Source organism: Xiphophorus maculatus, chromosome 12, assembly GCF_002775205.1.
Source record: "Xiphophorus maculatus strain JP 163 A chromosome 12, X_maculatus-5.0-male, whole genome shotgun sequence".
Lineage (NCBI taxonomy): Eukaryota > Metazoa > Chordata > Actinopteri > Cyprinodontiformes > Poeciliidae > Xiphophorus > Xiphophorus maculatus.
The window spans coordinates 14,659,317-14,680,391 of record NC_036454.1 but is presented as its reverse complement, the minus strand read 5'-3'; the positions used below and the strand labels follow the sequence as shown (position 1 = coordinate 14,680,391).

General features: G+C 36.5%; 1 protein-coding gene across 3 annotated transcripts; it reads right to left on the bottom strand.

Moving 5' to 3' along the window:
- Nucleotides 1-1,609: 1,609 nt before the first annotated feature.
- On the bottom strand, nt 1,610-17,184 carry mapkapk5 (mitogen-activated protein kinase-activated protein kinase 5). 3 transcript variants are annotated; one of them, XM_005794923.3, is made up of 14 exons: nt 16,370-17,184; nt 13,844-13,917; nt 11,228-11,303; nt 10,745-10,842; nt 9,994-10,102; nt 9,790-9,879; nt 8,750-8,845; nt 8,592-8,672; nt 7,940-8,127; nt 7,677-7,797; nt 6,312-6,442; nt 5,391-5,506; nt 5,124-5,228; nt 1,610-4,328 (listed from the first exon to the last, which is right to left on the bottom strand). In XM_005794923.3, exons 1-14 carry the CDS (start codon nt 16,403-16,405, stop codon nt 4,234-4,236), a joined length of 1,416 nt encoding a protein of 471 aa, XP_005794980.1. In that variant the 5' UTR covers nt 16,406-17,184; the 3' UTR covers nt 1,610-4,233. The 3 variants fall into 3 exon arrangements, with proteins under 3 accessions (XP_005794980.1, XP_023199138.1, XP_023199139.1); XM_023343370.1 differs by lacking the exon at nt 13,844-13,917; XM_023343371.1 differs by lacking the exon at nt 16,370-17,184 and having other exon boundaries at nt 13,849-13,910.
- Nucleotides 17,185-21,075: the final 3,891 nt, after the last annotated feature.

Below are 21,075 nucleotides of genomic sequence, written 5' to 3'. Positions count from 1 at the left end.
TATAAAGTAGGAGAGCAGCATTTGTTCATGACTCCCAGTAGGGAGGATGTCTACAATTTAAATTAAATCTAAACTTCAAGTAAAGGAGAACATTTGTGAAATGTCTGCAATAGGTATGAAGATGATGGTCTGCAGCATCAGCAGTCCAATTATTGGTAACGCTGAGCAAACAGCTTCTTAGAACTGCATGTCTCCATTGTGGTTTTCAACTTAAACAGCAGTAGCTACACATTCCTTTTCTACAAAAACACACATACTGTCCTGCAGCACAGATGCTAGGTAATGTGTAACATATGTAATCTAAAAATGAGCAGTGCAATGATGAAGTGCATCGAAACCTAAGTTTTAAATGAGCAAAAATACTAAACTCTTTAATGATAAAGACAACCCCAACTCCTCAACTGTCCGCTGAAACCTGAAAATGGTGAGACTTTTCCAAACGACCGTTGCTAACCGGCTAGCATAAGTTGCTAATTTAGCTCAAGTTGATACTGAGCTTCAGCATCCCGCACGGCGTACGTGGGACAAAAAACAGTTAATGTAGTTAAAGTTGATACATTTAGATTGAATTGCTTGTACAAGTGAATTTCTTTCAATGTAAGCTTTCAATAAAGATGAAATAATTTGCAATCATGTTGACGGCATCTCTTTCCGATGTTGTTAGAAATACCATCTCTGTACGGTTTATGCTAAGCTAACAAACTGCCAGATGAAGTTAATCATTCACTACCATAATACATCGTTTAGCATGAAGTAACACTTTGTTTATAAGTGTCAAAATGTTTTAATATTTCTAAAGTTTTTTTTTTAATCTACTGGAGATGATTTGGGGCACCTGAAAAAAAAGTTAACTTTATTCTCAAAATCTGGAGTAAAAAATGAAAAAAGTCAGAATTCAGACTATTATATTAAATTTTTATTTTTGCACTCCCAGACGATGTTCATAGAGGTAGGCAGATCAGGCAAGTTAAAATTATACACACTAATTTTTGTATTATATGCTTTTATGAAGAAGAATCACATTTTATGTTTTTAGTTTAGATTTCTTTTTTCAGCAAGCGTCCATGTCCTGGGCAACTCACATCTCCATCACTGAAGCTGGTTGCTCCCAGTTACCCATCTGCATTAAATTTGTGAATTTTTGTGAAATGTGAATTTTTTTTCAGTGGCTCTGTCTTCTGTACTTCTGACTATGCATGCTGCTAGTTTATTATGAGAAGATGAAAACGTTTTATTATAGTCTTGTCATGATTTCTGTGAAAACTGGAGAAATAATTTGATAAAGGTGAATTTATTGGAACGAACTACCTCTTTCAATAAGGCACCGAATACATTTAAATAATCTGCAATATAATTAGGAGGCATTTTTTAAACAAGCTTTTGTCTGAGCTTTTAAGGGATTCTGTCTAAAATAACTTCCAAATTATCTTAGTAAAATTTAAGCAAAACCTCATCCTTTAATACCAAAATACAACGAAAGACTTTCTTTGTGCCACTTTAAAAAGACCATCAAATAGCTCAATATCCTTGAACTAAAAGTGGCTTCTTTTTAAACTAAAACGAATCCTGTGTTTTAATATGATATGACTGCAGCACAAAAGTATAAGGATTTAATTCAGCCCAGTCAATAACATGTTTATTAGAACTTAAAAGGTGAAAATAACCAACAGGAAAGAAAGGTTACACACAGATGAATGAAATGAAGCGCAGAGTGAGAGTAATACTGACAGATCTCATTGTGAACATCCATGTGATCTGAACACAGAATAAACGATTGCCTTATTGCACATGGTCTAAAACGTCAAGTTCTGAAACCAAAACCCAGACTTCCCTACTGTGTTTCAAGAAATTAATTTCTTCAAGTCACAACCGCTTTTGCAGGGAAAGAAAGTCAAGACACGAACCGCGCAGATATGAGTTCCAGCAGACGCCGATTTGCATCCAAGCAGTTTGAATCGTTCAGTTTCACAGATCAACAATGAGTTAAAAGAAATGGATTGAGGACATTTCAGACTCAAGCATGAAATCTAGCAATGGATTTCAGAAAGTGTATGCACTTTTGTTAAAAAACAAACAAACAGTTTTTTGTCATGAAAAGATGAGACCATGATAGATTTTAACAATATACATTCCACCTTTAGTGTGAGAATAATCTTGTACAATTAAACTTGAAAAATCTGCTGGACAGAAACATGGGAAAAATATTAAAAGCCTTAAAGTTACAATAACTGGGGTTGCATAAGTGTGCACTACCTTAACAGGGCTGTATTATTAATTTTCCAGGCACATAGGTCCATTTTATAGCACAATCAAGTAACTATGTTACCTTCAGTAGTATATATAAAAAAATAACCGACTTTGCAATTTGACGCCTTGAAATTGGGCCTCTGTCTCTTTAAGAAGCTCCTACTCTTTCTGACAACGTTCCTCCGTTATGCCGTTTTCAGGGGTTCACAGGAATGTTTAACTGAGACGTAGTTCGAATGATAAGCTTAGCCGACTCGCAGTCCCACAAGGTGTTTGCTAAATGCTGCTGCCGCTAGTCTGGAGGAGCTGAGTGGGGAAGTTTACTGACATTTCCATTCTTTTCCAAAGACACTGATTGTGGAGATGTAACACAATGATCAAAATTAGTTATCTGTGCAAAGGTATCAGTCAAAGAAGAGTTTTAGGATTTTCTGATTCAACAATTTCTCGTATCTATTTAGTCTCCAAGATGGAGAGTCGCAGATACGTTTTTCTTCTAGAGAAAACGTGAAGGTGTTGCTAAAATTTCGATTGTCAAACTTGTTCAAACCTTCCTCCAGCTGACACTAGACACCACAGTCGAACATTTAGTTGTTTACATTTCTCAAGAGGCGAGTCTGGCACAAAAACACCACCATTCCGACACGGCGGTGGCAATATCATGATGTGGGGTTGTTTTTCTTTAGCTGGAACTCGAATAGTTGTCTTGTTTGAGCAGGAGTCCAGAATCTGCCGACTTTCCTGTAGCTCGGTGTCTTGACAAAAATGTTTTGATAACTTTTACTAAATTATTAACAAATGAAAAGTATACATTATCATAGCTTTGTTATTACTCGTTTGTCTTTAAGCAGCTAACATGTTACATGTTAAACATAAGGTTAAAGGTCGTCTTGGTCTCATTTTCTACATCACAGAAGCTGGCGTTTTAACAGGAAGTGAATAACTTTCAGATCCACTGCAGGTGAAATAATTTCTCTTCAGAAGCGTCGAGTATTCAGTAGTGTTTTCCAAACGGCTGAGGCAACTTTAAGGTTTGAATTAAAAAAAAAAAGGCTCTGAATGGTCAGTTGTAAAACTCTCTTTCTTCTCCCATGAAGGCGGAGCTCAACATGTCCGAGTTTCTCACTTTTGTGTGATGCAACACATGAGCATTTCTGTTAGCAGAGTTACTGATTTACAACGAAAGGCAAACCTTTGGTCTCATGTGGCTTTGATTTCATCAACAAACAAACAAAAAACTTTTTTCGACTAATTACAAACTAAGGACGTTTTTTTTCCAACTCTCATTTTAGTCGGCTGATGTTTTAAATGGGTTGAAGGTGCATGTTTCTGCACTGACACTTTCTTTTGCTTCAATTCCTCATTTCCGCTTGTCCTACATATTAAAAATGTCAAAAAGGTTTGATAAAAAAAAACAACAAATTAAACAATGGCTGTTATGTTTATATACCTGCAGGCAGAGTGGAAGAACAAAGGTCACATCATAAACAGCTTCTCTAAACCTTAGAGCCACTATCGAGCTACAAGAAAGATATAAAATCTTGGAATTTTCAGTTTAAATAAATAAAACTCTTACAATGAGTATAATTAAAGAAGAGAAAGAAATAATTGGGATAAAACAAAACATCTTCGACGAGCAGCTAATAAAAATTCCCTCCCAAAAAATAATTTCTTTCACAGATTTCTTTTATCTTTTTTTAGTAAAAATGAAAATATATTTTTTTCCACATTCTTTGCAATTGTCCATTTGTTTTTTTAAAAAAAAAAATGATAGTACCAACAAATCCTTTGAAATATATGTACAGCTGTACAGCAGCTCTTCCAGTATAGGTCAACAATAGGTTTTACAAATGAAATTATGGAGGCAATAAAAACAAAACAAAAACTGCACATCATTTGACATAAAACAGTCTTTACAGATATGGATTAAAAAGAGTCTCGATAAACAATGAAATAAAATGTAAAAAGATAGAAAGTCACCATTGGCTAAGGAGAATCTTGAAGATTTGTCTTTTCTTCAATGGCCTGTTTCACTATTTCAGCCAACTTCAAGCGGTCAACTTTATCGGAAAAAGATCGCCCTGCAATAAAAACATTGGAGTTAAAAGCCTCGATAACCACATCAATTATAGCTAAAATAGAGAAACATTTAATGGTTTTAATTGAGTCATTTGAAGCACCACAGGCAGCTCTGGTCCTTTTATTTCAGCGATTTCCTTTGGGGTTCATTGCACTTTAGTAATAAGGAACATCTGATGGGGTTTGACTTGAATTAGACTTTATCACGAGTTAGTTTAAAAAAAAAAACAAAAAAAAAAAAACGTTGCCAGATGGGTCTGAAGAGTTGCAAAATTTAGCAACAAAGTTAGAATAAAAGGATGAGAGTCATATCTTTATCTTTGACTTTATGGGGGATTTTTCTACAGCAGTCAGGCTTTAAATATGAGATCTGCAGCAACTTCTGACTGATGGATGGAGGAATGGATGGAGGAATGGAAAGACAGTAAGAGGAAAGAATCAGCTGGTTGTCAGACTGGGGATGGATATAACTTTTAGACAATCGATTAGTCAAAGGCAGAATACATAAACATTTTTCCCAGTCTCTGTTTTTTCCACACTTAATGCTACTTGATACGCTATTGGCTGACGTTTGCAAAGCAGCCAATCAAGGATCGGCATTCATTTTGCTTGATGCTGATTGGCTGTTCACTCAAGAGTAGAAATAAGTAGACTGTATGACTTTAAAAATCTGTGCAAATAAGATAAATCTATATAAAAAAAAAACTTAATTATTAGACATGAGATAATTATATTCAGTTTTTCATCAACAGATTAAAGAGGAGAAAGAAAATGTGGGAATAAAGATGAATACAGACCATCCCAGCTGAGACCCTGCAGGCCGTCTCTCAGCAGCTTACAGTCTCTGTTGAACCTCCAGGCGTCGTGCATCACCTCATTCAGCTTCTCATCCTCGTTTTCTCCTGGAACGTTTTAGATAGAATCACATATAAACATGTCATTTTTACTCATTTTATTTGTCTCAGGAAGCGTTACCATCAGCATCCTTGCAAAGTCCGACACCAAAATGCAGAGATCATAAGGAAATCTGAGAGTTTGGGTTTTTTTAATGTGCAGAAACTCACCAGCCTGTGGGAGTATGCACTGTGCTATGACATCTCTCAGTTTTTCCAGCGCTACGTTTGAGTCTTCCCCTCCGTTCTCTGGGTCATGGATGAAGAAACTGTCTGTAGGTTTGGGCCTGAAAGATTAAGAACATAAAGGTACAAAGAGAAAGTTTACAACATTCTCCATCTAGTTGTGTAAAATAAAATATAAAAGTGAACCCCATGTTTGAGCAGGCTGTAAGACCGCCTTTAACAATAACAACTTGTTTTCTTCGGGGGGGGGGGGAAGTTTGAATCCACAGAAATACTAACAAAGTATTTCAAATTTGTAGCCAAGATTGAAAACGGGAAGCTTACTTTAATGTTTAATTTGAAATAGTCTAGATATTTACTACACAAGTGACAACTTGGTTATATTTGCAGTCAGACTTCAAGTACAATTGAACATTTATGAACTGATAATTTTTCTACTTATAGTGTATTCTTTGTTTATATATTGACTGTAGATTACAAAATAAAAGTCTAAAATGAATTGCAAATATATTAAGTCAGTAGAATAGCTAAATAGATTACATTACATATTACACTTCAGTTCTTACTAAGGCAAAAATTATAACTATTTACACAACATTTTGATGGAACGTTGAGTTATGCATGTTAGAATCAAAGGGAGCTGGTGACGTATTCTTTTTCACAGAGGAAGATTTGATTTAACTTGGCAGAACATTTTAAAGTCTTGGGTACAACAGAGTCAATTTCTTTTATTAATCTTTTTTTTGCCTTAAGTGTACATTCAGATTAAATGGGACGACCAAAAAGCAAACTTTGTGCAACCATTAAACTTAATGCAGTAAGTGAGCAAGTCTCTCCGTCAGTGCGGTTAGTAATATTCTAACGATATGATTACAGGGGGAATCGTTTTAACTGTCACGGCCGTACCCCAGCAGTTTCCGCTTCCTGAGGATTGGGTTGTTGACAGAGTTCAGAGGCTTCAGACTGACGTTCAGATCCTGAATCCTCATGTTGGCGAGCTGCTCGGCGTGGGCCTGCTGGATTCCTGCGACCACGGCCTGCACAGACAGAGATCAGAGCCACGATTAGAGCCGTCAGGTTTTAGTCGACGCGCTCTCCCTTGTGCCGACAGAAAGCCGTGACTGCCCGCTTCCCCAGCCATGTTTCGCTCTGCTGAAGGTGAGTTTAGAGACGAAGGTCGATGAAAGAGAGTGCTGTACTTTTCAAACCTTCTGCTCACCAACTCCTCTGACAGCAACAGCATCATCGTCACTTAGAAGACACTGAAAAAAACTGTGTTACTTTAATCAGTTTACCATCATAAAATCACATTTTAGCATCTAGATTTTAAAAACGCGACACTTTCTGAGTAGAGCTGATAAACTACAGTGTCTTCAGAGGAGAATTCAACATCTGCAGTACAGAAACACTGGAGGGCTGAAGATGGAGATCCCAGGTTTAGATTGAAGCGTAACCGTGTGTTACAATATTCCACTCCAATTTATTATCTAAGGCAAAACCTGAAAAAACTGATCTTCAGACACTCTCCATTCAATCTGACTTGAGTTTGAGCTGTCTCAAAAACCAGAGCATGACTGAAAATAAATGCATGCCACACTTTAAAGTTTTAACTGTATAAAACCATTATATGCCATTTTGTCTTTAGTCCTTCCCACATTTTGAATATTTATTGATTATTATCTGTACAGCACTTTGCCACAGTTACTGTTGGTTTAAAGTGACTTATAAATAAAGTAGTAAAACAAAAATCTATCTTTTGTTAGGCCTGTCACAATAACAGATTTTAAAGGATGATAAATTGTCCCAGTAATTACTGTTACAAGCGATAATATTGTTGATTTGAGATCATTTGTCGCCCTTTCCAAGACTAATAAACTTTAATTTTGTCAAGAGCACTAGACACTCTAACTGGAAGAGTGTCTAGTGTCCTAAAATTAAATACAACAACCAAAAACCGTGAACAGAAATAAAAACACACAACTGAAACCTTAAAAAAACCCATCATAAAGCCTCTGCAAACAAAATTGATCTTCAAAAATTATTAATCATCAGAATGGAAATCATCAAGCTCATTTTAATGTATAATGTGATTAATTGATTAATTCCTTATTGTGACAGGCTTATGTATGATTTTTTGTTAATTTCACAAACCTGCACAAATACTGTACATAATGTGGAGTTTGGGGTTGTAGACTGGGCTGCATGAACACTCCACCAACAGTAATGCTGCATCGCCCGAAACGTTCTGGCCACCGCAGCTTCTTTACTCACCTTGTCCATCATCATCTGTGCAGACGGCAAGACGTTGTCCAGCGCCTCGGTGCAGTTCAGCCAGGGGTGAGCCAGGACTCCCTCAATAGTCAGCCTCTCCTCTGGCTTCACCTTCAGTAGCCTACACACCCAAACCGGAGAGAAGAGGCAAAAATGAGTGAAAAAGCAGACAAATGGGATGGGCAAGTATAAACATGCTGAAAAGGTCAGCATGAGGAAGAGGAGGTTGGGTTTTTTTAATATTATTCAAAAAAAAGTCTTACTTGCGTACAATGTCCTTGGCCATTTCAGAGATCTGGCTCCACTCGTCTTCTGGGAAATCAAAGCTGCCCGTCATAATCTTCTTCCTCATGTCCTTAGGGATGGTGCGGCTGTGGTGCTTTGAGTAGAACGGAGGATAGCCGCACAGCATTATGTAGATGATCACACCCAGCGACCACAAGTCACAGCTCTGCAGAGACAGACAATAAGCTTTTCTTCCCGTGTGCATTGGCAACAATAAATGTACATAAAATAAAATCAGAGATTTCTCTTCAATATGAGAGGAAAAATGGAGCCATGCTGCACCTCACACCAAGACCATCATCAATTTAATCCTTTTATTTCTTAGGATTAGATCACACAAGTCCGTATTTATATTATGTATTAATTTAGTTTTTTTTTAATACCATCTATAACTAGTAGCATGTTTTATAGAACAATAATTTAAGACAGATTTTGATCCTGAACGTAAAGAAGGTTCACTCTGACAGAAGTCCTGCCTGAATAAAAACCTGATCAAGCAAAAACAGCATCCAAATATGACTGAGTTTTTATTGCAAACATTTCTAAGTTTATTTTCCCATCAAAACCTAAACACTGATTTGGATTTACACTGTATGCTTTTACTCTATACTCAGCTGAAGTGAGTCTCACCTTGTTATATGTGTAAGGAGTTGGTGAGGTAGGTATAATTCCAGACTTTTCCTTCTGGTGTCTTCTTTGAGCCTCAAGTACCTGAACAGAAAATCAGTTATGCATCTTTCAATTAATTAAACTAAAAAAACGGAAATAATTTTTTTCCCTTTTTGTACCTGAGGTGCTACGTAGTAAGGAGTAAACTGAGGGGTCGTCAAGTCTCCTTGATCGATTTTGGCAAAGCCAAAGTCACACAACTTCACAGGTGCGTCCTGCAGGGCAAAAAAGGAAAGAAAAAGTTAATATACAATATGTCTCAAATGCTTTAATATTAATAAATCAATCAATAAATCAATCACAGATTGATTGCAGAAAGTGGAGAGAAATAATAAAAATAAATTCCTTGAACTTTGACAATTATGGATGAGAAGAGTATATACGGACTACAACAAATAGACTGAGAAACAGTTTCTTCCCCACAGCCGTCAGAGCCATTACTCCCTGCCGTCCCCCCCTCCCACACATATCATAACCTCGCAGTCACACATACATATCCCCCACCCCCACACAGCCATATTGTTCTGCACTTTGCACTGTCACATTATCTGTACTTTGCCATAATTGGACCTGCTGCTACTTCTTTGGTGTGGTTGAGTGCCTTTAGTTAATTTAGTTGTATATATTGTTATTATTATTATTGTGTGTTTGCTTATTTATACTGTATATATTTGACCTTTTGCACGGGAGCTGCAATGGAAATTTCGTTGAATTCTGTTCAATGACAATAAATGCTATCTATCTATCTATCTATCTAGCTTTGAGTTTCTGAACTTGTGTGCTCCACAAAAAGTTCACTAAACGTTTTCCATGTCGAGAGGGATAAAGGAATGGATGAAAGGATGGATGGAAAGATAAACAGATTGACTCAAATATGGATGGATAATAGTTTTACACAATGGAAAATTTAACATTATGTGAAAACGGCAGTGGCCGACAGGAGCAAATGAGAAAAAAACAGCAAAATGACTTTTTTACACATTTCCCATCTGTCAGACACATTCTTCCATCCATTCTTCTTTCCAATCATCACCCAATCTAAACTTTTTCTTGTTTTTGTTTTTTTACATAAACTAAATTTCTGAATTATTCCAAACTTTTCCATCCAGCATAGAAACCTTGGACATCTCCAAACAGCCCTGACGTGAATGCAGCTTACCAGAGAGTTATCTTTGAAGAGCAGGTTCTCTGGCTTCAGGTCACGATGTGCAATATTCAGGGAGTGACAATGAGCCAATGCTTGGCTGATCTACAGCGGGACGACACATTACACACACACACACACACACACACACACACACACGCATACACTCCACTTAGTGAGTTGAGCAATCGTGGTGTTGAATATCAGGACTCCACTCACCTGTTTGGTGACCTGACTGGCCATCTTTTCAGTAAAGTGCTTGTGCTGACTGATTCTGTGGAAGAGCTCACCACCCTCCATCATCTCCATAACAATCAGGAGTCTTGCTCTTTCACAAAAAGGGATTTATTTGGAAGATTATGACAGGATAAAATAGATATGTAAAAAATGTGTACAGGTTAAGAGGTGTCCAAAGTGTGCCATTTGTGGTCTTTGGACCCAATTTAGGAATGGTTTAAGTCCAGCAAATGGAGCTGATGTAGCTCAGTTATCTTTGTATGAACTTTTCAACAACAAATTTACATCTTAAATAGGAAATTTTAGGTACAAAACAAGTGTTTCTTTAATTAAGACATGTTTTTTTTCTTATATTAATATCATAGGAGCCACAAATCTCCAGTGACTTTTTACTCAAAAACAGACTTAGTCACACTCTGTAATTAAATTGAGATAAACACAGATAAGAGTTTTGAAAGATAGTTCTCATTTTTGTTGCTGGGAATAAACTAAAATTGATTTCTTCACCAACAAGTTAGGAAACTAAAACTCTGAGATCCTTCCCTGACCTTTTTAATTCAAATAAATGTTAATTTGTTACTTAGCAGGCAAAAAGAAAATAATTATCTGTATAATTTTTAAAAATAAAATTAGCATTTAAAAAAAAAAAAAAAGTCCCTCGAGTGCTTTCAGCTTGGTGATTTTGGCCCACAGTGCAAAAAGTTTGGACAACCCTGGGTTAAGCCATTATTACCTTGGACTGGACTCATGAGGAAACTGGACAGTGTTGGCGTACACCTCCAGAATTTGCACGATGTTCGGGTGGTTGGCACACATCATGTGAAGACGCACCTGCATAGAAGAGAAATAATCTTACATTGAGAAGATGTTAAAAGAGCAGAAATGGCTGTAAGTGTGTCACAGTCTTCATCTTCCTGTCAGCCAGCTTTCATAATTCATCAGCGGGAATTAAGCAAATCTCTGCTTTCAAGCTGCTTGATCAAAACAGTTTGCAGCTAAATAACATGACAGGGCTGTTAGACACACTGTTCGCTGCAGGAAGACGATGTTAGGGACAAAGACGGTCTTCTCAACAGACCGAGGCTCAGATGAGTGAGTGGCAGGGAAAAGAAAAACAGGAATTAATCAAGACTGATAACAGGCGGAACAAAGCATACTGATACAGCCAGAGGAAACAAACAACAGGGATTAATCAGACCAATGACAGAGTTCCAACCTCATTTCTGGCCTTGGGGCGATCGATGAGGATTTTCAGGGCCAGGCGTTCCTGACTCGACTTCTTCACACACACCCTGGACAGGAGGGAGAACAGAAGAGTCAACAAACAGGTTAAGCAACATAACCCACACGGCAAAAACACAAAATCTTAAAAAATTCTAGTTTCACTGACAGAATACAGAGAAAGATTGCAGAGGTGGATTTGCTGAAGTGCTTTGGATCATTATCCTGCTGCATAAACAAAGTTCCCTTGAGCTTAAGGAATAAACTGATAGTCAGACAATCTCACTTGGGATTTTCTGGTAAAACCAGAATTCATGTTCACCTCAATTACAGAAATGATCCAGATCCTGAAGAAGAAGAGCAGCCAGAAACCATCAACACTCCTACCACCATGTTTGACTGTTTTGTTTTGTTGCTGAAATTCGGTTAAGTTGCTTTTTGAGATCTTTAAGCCTACTTCATGCTGCCAGGCAGATCCCATTTCTTGATTCTACAAGCAGGGAATAATCAGACCTGAGTGTTTGTAGTGAAACTGAACTCTGCCCTCCAAACTGTGGGAAATCACGTTTAGGGTGGATGCATAACTGGGGGATAATCTTGTAATTCCTTTTGGACTCAAAACTGCTTTTTCCAGTCGTGAAAACATTTTTCCTCCTTTATGTTTCGTAGTTTTTGTAAATAAAAAATAATAAGTGAATAGATTCAGAATCAGATTCAGTCAAAACTGTAACAGGCAGATGAGACTAAAAGAAAACTGGAGATTAGTGTGAGCAATGAAAAGCCTCATTGGTGCATCTTCACATTTTTTCCCCATTCAAAAACAATCTTTGTCTCTAAATATGTTATACCAAGAGATTCTCAAGAGGTGTAGTTTTTTTTAGCTTCACCTGGTTCAAATTCTTTTAAAAAATGTTCTATTAAGCACCTTTTTCTACCCAATTATTAATCTATTAGTAAAAAAAATAGCCAGCCGTAGATTGTATTGATGATAACTCAGCAGAGAAGGTTGAACTTTTCGCATGTTGATGTTAGAAGTATTTTTTTAGTGTAAGGTTTATAGATTTATATGGAAGACAGATTTATCTGTGGCTGTTTTTCACACATCTTCTGTTAAAAGAAAACAGAGACCTGATCCGGTTCTAGTAAGACTGGATCTGCTCAACCATTTTAACTACAACTTACTTTGATTAAAGGGGAAAAATTTAAGTTGTTACTGTTTCCATGTGCTTAAATGCTTTCTTTGCAGTATATTTCTTTTATAAAGACTCAAAACATTTGGTACAAATTTAGACTTCATCTAACACAAGTAGACCAGAGAAAGAACTGAATCTCATCCAAATGATTACACAAAACTTTGTGTTGGCTGGTCGCATAACATCGAACTAAAATACATCAAAGTTTGTGTTTGCAGAGGTACAAAAAGTGGGCAGTGCCTTGTAAATAAATTCAGTTTAAACAGCAACCTTTGACCCTTGAACCCAGACTGCCCTCCTGGGGTAAGAAATTATCCCAGGAGATATCCTGCTTTGCTTTGGCCGAAGGCCGTTCCTCTGAATGCAGAAGTGGCCCACCTAATGAGTCACAGAGTTACACATCGGAGGGCTGTTGAGATTCAGGGTGGCGGAGGATTAAAGCAAAGGAAGAGTCAACAATGAATATCGGAACAAAGAACCGAGTCAGAAAACACAAGACCGGATGACTGAGAGCAGCCCAAAAAAAGAAACCATGAATCATAGTGGGTTTTCAGTCAGACATGATGAGGCGATTTCTCAGTTTTCTCATCACTTTATGCTAAAATGACACGCTTGTTAAATAACAGCTTGTCGTCTTTTGATCTGAATCTGCGATAGCTTCATAGAGCAGAATGAACAGGAGTCAGAGCAAGACTTATGACTCGTATCCTTCACGTCTACATGGAAGCAAAAGAAAAGGTTTCAAACAGCACACATAAAGACAATGACTGTTTCAGTCTTCATTCTCTAAACGCTTCTAAAAACACAGGGTAGTAATCACAGAAGACGATAAGTGTAGCTCAGAGCGTGTGGGTTGATACGTACAAATATGTTTATTTGCGCAGTAAAAGTTTCGACTACACGGTTACGTATTGAAGCAGGTAAAAGTTTAGCTTTGGATTCAAGCCCAGTAACCTTTAGAATGTGACACTGTTGCACCAAACACAGCAGGTCCAAGACAACACAGACAGCGAGAGGGACGACGACATACGGGACACAAACAAACCCGTTTCATAAATCCCTCGAGTCTTCCTTGCCCTTTTTGTTTAATAATTTTCATTTTTCCTGCGCAAGGAAAAATAAAATGCAAACATCTTTAATGCGTGGGAAGTATTTTTTGGCAGCAGAGATTATCTGTCCAGAAATCACAACAGTTTTTTCCACAGTAACTGCAGAGCCTGCCGCGTAAAGCAACATGTAACTCTTAACTCTCACCACAGCATGAGAGTTTTGATTATTCAGTTATTAAATGCAGCTGGTTAAAACCTATGATCAGAAGCAACAAAGATTAATTAATCTGACTCCATATAGGTAATTTAATCCCCAGTTATCTTCATAGACTCCTCATTAGATGAATCAAATGGAGGAGAAATGCTCGCCTGACAGGTCCGCTGATTCCTGCTCCCAGCTTCTGTGTCCAGTTTATGATGTATTCATCCAAGATGGACACCTCCTGTTTGAAAAGCAAACCAGGATGTCAATCGTAATCCATTATTCAGCAACAGTTTTGCAATTACAAACCTTGTGAGACTGACTGAAGCAATGAATAAATGTTTATTGATGATTTCCAAACTGTTTACTATTTTTTGTGTTTCTCAACACGAACAATCAAAAACATTATTTGATGAACTCTACTGAGTTTGATCAACTCAGATAAAGGTGAAATACAAATCCTGTTTGTTGTTGGATGCAAAAGCACTATCTCTATCACATTTTCTTTTTTATGCTCAATGGTTGTTAGCTGTTATGGTTGATGGGAAAAAAAATCAAGTTTACACATATTAGCTTGTATGTGTTCAGACCTTAAAAATAAATGAATGAATCTGAGCAGAAATCAAGACCAGCAGGCCATGATTTGAAACTAAATTGGAAATCTGTACCAGCTTGTAAAAACCTGATCTGCTCAGCTGTGAATTTTAATTTCTTAGTCGTTTCATAATAGATTTTTAAAATTCAGTTGACAGATTTCATGTGGTATAAATGACTGACAGTCCTAATAAGACCTCTGTTCATTTCTCCTCCGCAGCCCTACGTTGTGTCATAGTTAAATATACTTTATCATTCGTCTAGTGTTATCCTAAACACAAATTATTTCTAGACAATGACAACTTGGCTGCCAAAAACAAATGCATCAGAAAGATTATCTCTGCTGCCAACACAGAGGATTAGGGTGGTGCTCTGAAGGAATGACTGAAATTGAGAGGATAATCCGAGTTTGGACTTAAATTCTGTGCAAATATTTTTTTTAAAAACAATCCCATTAAATGATTAGTTGTTTCATCTTCCTGTGAATATATTAATCTTAGAAACTGGAACTCATATTTTGCTGCCGTCACAATATGAATGCACCTTGAAGCCAGTTTTTTATGGAAACGGGCTGATTTTCAGCTTCCTCGGCTGTTTTGAGGCTCAAAAATGCAAACTTTTTCTTTGCACTGATCAGACAGAGCAAAGCTACCAGGTTAGACCCTCTTCTGTGTGGATGCCGTTACCAAACCAAGTTATCTATTTTCTGCACCTGCGAGGTTTTAAAAATTAAGTGAAAGCAATATTTAAAATATCTGAATACACACCAAAGAAGTAGCAGCAGGTCCAATTTGCCATAATTGGACCTGCTGCTACTTCTTTGGTGTGGTTGAGTGCCTTTAGTTAATTTAGTTGTATATATTGTTATTATTATTATTGTGTGTTTGCTTATTTTATTATTGTATATATTTGACCTTTTGCACGGGAGCTGCAATGGAAATTTCGTTGAATTCTGTTCAATGACAATAAATGCTATCTATCTATCTATATAAACTGTATTTTCTACCATATGTTTAGTTTATGTATGCTGCAAAAGAGTGTGAGAAAGAAAGATTTAAAGCAGATAACAAGAAGGCTGAACGTATCACAAGAGCAATGCTCCATTTTATCAGTCAGCCTGTTCCTGTTAGGGAATATGTTGGATTTGGAAAAGTTGGTGGCCTTAAAAATTTTTTAAATAGCTTGATTTATGTACATCTGTGTGTTTCCATTAGCCTGTCACATTTGTGTCTGAATTTCCTAACTTTGGTAGTAGGCCACTGCTTTAGATTTTCTCAATTTGTGGATATTGGCTCACTTGTTGTGGTTTACTTTAGTTTTTCCAGATTGATACATGTCACTGACTTTGCTTTACATCTGATTTTGAATTTCTATCAATCAGGGCATGATTTGTTTTAAGATATTTTTGCCTATGTTTTGTTGTCAGAAAGTTCTATTTAAGATTCCTTGATCATACAGGTCTGGCTTGGTATGATAAATGAAATGAAACTCAGCTTTCCAAAAGATTTCATTAATTCATGACTAAGCAACAACTCACCATTTGAAAACAGTCTTCTATATCTACCCTGGTTATTTTGTCTGGTTTTATTAGTCATTTTACTTTTACGTTTTTTACTTTTAATTAACCTTAGATTTCATATGTTAAAAAAGCAATAACAAAACTGTAAAAGGATAAACAGTTATTCAGTGCCTGGCCAAATCAGTACATAAAATCTTATTTCGTATTTGATGTACTGATCTTATCTACTCTGTAGGTAAGAAACAAGTCACAAGACTGTGATGGGGCTTATGCAGTCCTGAGAATAGATAAATGACCACCACAAAAACAAAGGTGAGCCAGAAAATTATCTATTTTTCCTAAAAGCATTTTTGACCTTTACTGCTGGATCAGATATTAGTGGTCCAACTAATGTTGATCATGTACTAAACCTTTTTATTATTATTATTATTTTTAAAAGCAACACTGAGATGTATCTGCTATCAAATGCTCTATCAATGCAGCATTGTTAGGTCATTTTAAAACCAAATGTTTATAATGAAAATATGCATAGATTAGTAGCTGATAAAACACCAGCTGTCGCTAATCAGCACTTCCTTACCTTAATGAACTTTTCTGCATTGTTGTCCTCCGTCATGGTGCGCAGCTCCTGGAAGTCTACGAAAGTTAGAAATAAGTCGCTTACTCTGAACCCTTCGTAAAGTTTCGGTCTCCCTGGGCAAAACCGGGGCTCGTTATATCACCACTAATGACAATATAAGCCCATCACAGCAAAATGTCACCCGGCCACCGATCAGCCGTAGCCGAGTGTGGTCCGCCGGGAGACCTGAAGCCCAGCAAGTCAGATCAGGCCAGCTCGGCTCACAGCCTCGGGGTCCGACTCGCTCTTCCTCTTGTCCTGAACCCGCTGTGGTGACCATGTAGAGCGTCAAACTCCGAGCAAGGTCACCAGAAAAAGAAAGCCGACGACGGGAGTCAAACGTGGACCGAAGCCGAGCAGCTTCGGTGGCGCAGTGAGCGATATTTTTAGCCCCCGAATACTGACTCGGTCACTGTTAGCTCTGAAGCTAACAAAACAGCAGCCTGCTTGCCGAGTTCACAGTTTGCCCAGTTGATTATAAAAAAGCAGACATCGGGACAGGTCTGAATAAAGAGAGATATTTTTCAAAATGACTATTATACAGGAACACCTGGGGGGCTGATACGACACAGCGAGCACAGCGCGTTCCCAACGGCTTATGGCAAAGAGATAAGTTAGTTTTCTAGCCTTGCTTTAAGACAGAAATGTTATCATTCTTCATCAGAACAGTACATGGACACTGGAAAATACTACGGCCTAATATGTTCGATGAAGCAGGTCGACCGGTTCTTTTTCCAGCGGAGGTCCAGACCATCTCTGGACCATTTGGTTAATTCCATAAACCTAGACTGCACTCAATAGGAGTCCACGCAGAACGCCTGATGAAAATTAATACCAACTGTGTTGGTCGTTGTCTGAAATTGAAACAACATATATCCTCAGTCTGTAAGTCGACATATTTTTTGTATCACATAAATTTATCGTATTATTTGTATTTATTTATAGAATAACTTTACTGTTTGTTTTTTGGCATGTGCGAGGGTTCCTTCGTAAAGACCCACATTTTAGTGCGCATTCAAGTTTACATTCAAGGGTTAATTAAAGGTTTATTACAGTCTGAAATCTAATCTAATTATTTGTTTGTTTGTTTAACCAGTCAGCCACAACAACAGTGTTGTTTTAAATCCTAGACGAATTTGAAATAATTAAAATTGGTATGAGTTAAAAAAAAAACAAAAAAAAAACATGAGTAGCCAGTACTACATCTATGGATGTAGTACAACTACATCCACAGGTTTTACTGTAGTAAAAGTAAAAATAAAAACAAAACAGTCTCACTTCATAGTTAACTCTTGTAGTGTCTGTCTGTGTTTGGTTAAAATGTATTTGCTCCTCAGCCAGTGAAGTTACTTGTACTGGGTTTGTCCCGATATTTTTCTGAAGTAATTACTTTGTAATATTACCCAAGCACAAGTAAAAAGTAAGGTGAAGTAAAAGTACTCTTAAATTTTTTTCTTCCCCAAAGTAGTACTCAAGTAAATGTGACTTGTCACTACCCTGCTCTTGTAATGAATAAATTCAGTGTCTTTCATAATTATAAACATCATTGGATTTCATTTAATTTTTATGTTATAGACCAACAAAAGCTAGTAAATAACAATGAAGTGGAAGAAACAGGGATAAAGAATTTCGACACTTTTCTACAAATAGTAGGCCATGGTAGAAAAACACACAGATTTTGTGTGGTCAGACAATAAGACAAAAATTGGACTTTTGGCTTACATGCAATATTGGATATCATCCCAAACCGACCTATCGCATGATGAAATATGGTGGTGGCAGCATTATGCTGAGGGGATACACGTTTTAACAGGGAAAGAGACACTTTAAGTTTTGACGAGTTTACAATGACTTTATGGGAAACTCATAGCACAACTGAAGGTTATTTAACTAAGATAAGATTACATAAGAAGAACTTTTAATCCCACAGAGGAAAATATTGTGCCGGTGCTTAAATGTCATTAAATAAATAATAACAAATTAATAATAATAAAAGACTTTAAACAAATAATTATATTTTAACAGATTATTAAAGGATAAAATATTTGTTGAAAATGACCGGAGATGACATTATTTCCTTTTTTATGCAGCTGCTATTATGTTCCACATATATTCAAACTTTCAATGAAATCAACATTTCCCTTGTGCAATAAATGAATACTTTTATTTGTATGTTTTAAATGTGTTTCTGTTTCTGTATTTAGTTATGCGTAGCTCTGGCTAACGTGTAGTTGTTTTTTTTTTATGTCTTCTGTAATGACATGTTATGTTCATGTCATTACACAAGCTTTCAGTGAGCTTGTGTAACCCTGATCTTGCTCTGCATTGCATCCTGTGGCACTCCTAAATGACATTAAAGTAAATATTTAGTCTTGTGCTTAATATGCAGCATGTTTTTTTTACCTTTATTATATCATTCCTTTTTGTAATGTTTTTAACTTCTCTGTGATTTAACAGTAATTTTAATTAGTTGTGCACTAATGGCATCTTGTAACAACAACTAGAGTTTTGCTAATTACAATAACTGAAACACTACCATTGTTATGTTCATGTCATTATACTCCAAACAGTACAGTCCTTTTACAGTATTTATTTGATTGCTCCTATTACTATTTAAAGACCAATGTTTTTACATTAATAATTTAGGACTGCTGTAGTTCATGATGAATTAGAGGAATCAGTTTATGGCTTCTATTAAGTGTATACAATATCTCTTTGTGTTTATTGTTGTTCGACACAGAAAAGACAATTACAACTAATAAAAACAACATTTAAGATTTGATTGTTAAATCAGACTCATAAAAAACATTTTATTGCAAAAATGGCTTGATAAAAAGCATGTTTATGTCGAAAGGTTGTTATTTCCAAATGATACTTTTGATCTGAAAAACAAGTCTCATTGCAACACATATTCTAATCTATTGAGCATGACTGCATGGAATTTTGTTCTGTTTGTTCTTGTTTTTGTCATGCATGTTTCATGTCATTAAAGGATTCTTCGTTTCAGAATAAAATAATCAGAGTAAGTGCAAGAGCAATTTTCAAAGGCTGAATTCATGTAATGTATGGGGAAAAAAAATAACACAATCCAAAAGAATCTTTCCCTATGTGAAAAGTTGTAGGAGAACACTGTTAGACCAGAAATTAACTGTAATAAAGCAGTTTTTTTTTTTTTATCAAGCTCAGTTAAATTTTAGAAAACACAGCCTGTTTGGATTGCAGATGGACTTGTAGAATTAATAAAATCAGTTAAATACAACCTGACACCACAAAGTAAGATACAGGATTTAAAAACGTCTAAAGAGCTAAAGAAATTCAAAAACAGAGTACTGTAAAAAAGAGGTTACTGACATTGATCATTTGTTAACAAGCAATTTTTAAGGTTTTTTTCACTGCAAACCACAGTGAACGCCACTATCCACAATCAGTGAAAACATATAACACTGGTGAACATCCCCAGGAGTGGGCAATTTACCAAAATTAGTCCAACTTGTAGATGAACTCATCTACAAGTTCACAAAAAACCCCCACAGAACATCATTGTAAGAGCTGCAGACCTTCCTTTCTTCAGTTCAGTGTATTAAAAAGGGACCATGGAAAATGGCCTTTATGGTAGAGGTAGAGTGATGGTCTAGATATGTTTTGTTTCTTTAGGACCTGGATAACTTGCCATAATTGATGGAATCACAAATTATGCTTTCTCTCGAAGAAATCCTTAAGGAGAATATCTGCTCATCATGTTGTGACCAAATGCACTTGGGTTAAGCAGCACTACAATGATCCAGAGCAAACCTGCAAATGTTAAAAATAAAGAAGAAAAGGTTTTAGACTAGTCCAGTTAAGGTCTTAACTTAAATCTGATTGAAATGATGTAGCTTTTCTACTTTGTCCCTGGGAATTTTATATTTCATTTTGCATATAACTCCAGCTCATACAAATGGCAGAAAAATTAGGTTCGGTTGTGTACTCTATACATTTACCATTTTCTGACTCAGTGAAAGGGAGAGATCAAGGTCATTCTGAGTCAAACAGAGCAAGCTGAGTTCTTCCTGCAGCACTGAAAATGCATTTTTCTCAGTGCAATTTGATTTCTGTCTTTAACTTTAGTTTTTTATTCTCTGCCGTTTGTGCAAGAAATGGCAAAAAAAAAATTATTTCAAAAACCAAAAAGAATTTCAGTTTAATGGTTTATGCATATTTGTTATGTAAAAAAAAACAACAATATATGTCTACGGCAGTCATTAAATGGGCGCTTTAGAGTCACTTCTTCATTGGTCAGGCTTCAAAATGTGTATTCTAAATGAATGTTTCAGTATCTTAATGAGCATACTGAGTAATTATCCTGTAGTGCTCATGTACCAACAGGAGACGCTGACAGCTCGTACATACTGTTTGTTCATTTGTGTTTTGTGCGTTCGCCGGCTCACGTGGATGCAGCTACTGAGCCATTTAACACTCACGGACTTCCTGAAAGTAGCGCCAAGGTGTCTGTGTAATCTTTGAAATACGTTAGTATTTATACATGTATATTGAAAATCTAAATTAAATATGATAATTGCGTCTTTCTAGCAAAAATGAATGCCGTGAAAGTGGATGAATATTGAGTTAAATATTATGAGCCGTTGCACCTTCCATATATCCCTCCGCTGGTTTTTGTCCCCTTTCAG

Bases quoted from the DNA above. Each gene is read 5' to 3' on its own strand.
- mapkapk5 (XM_005794923.3), bottom strand. From the start codon at position 16,405: ATGACGGAGGACAACAATGCAGAAAAGTTCATTAAG. The intron at 8,846-9,789 runs GTAAGCTGCATT...TTTGCCCTGCAG, and splicing joins TCTTCAAAGATAACTCTCTG to GACGCACCTGTGAAGTTGTG. The intron at 6,443-7,676 runs GTGAGTAAAGAA...CTGTCTGTGCAG, and splicing joins CACAGATGATGATGGACAAG to GCCGTGGTCGCAGGAATCCA.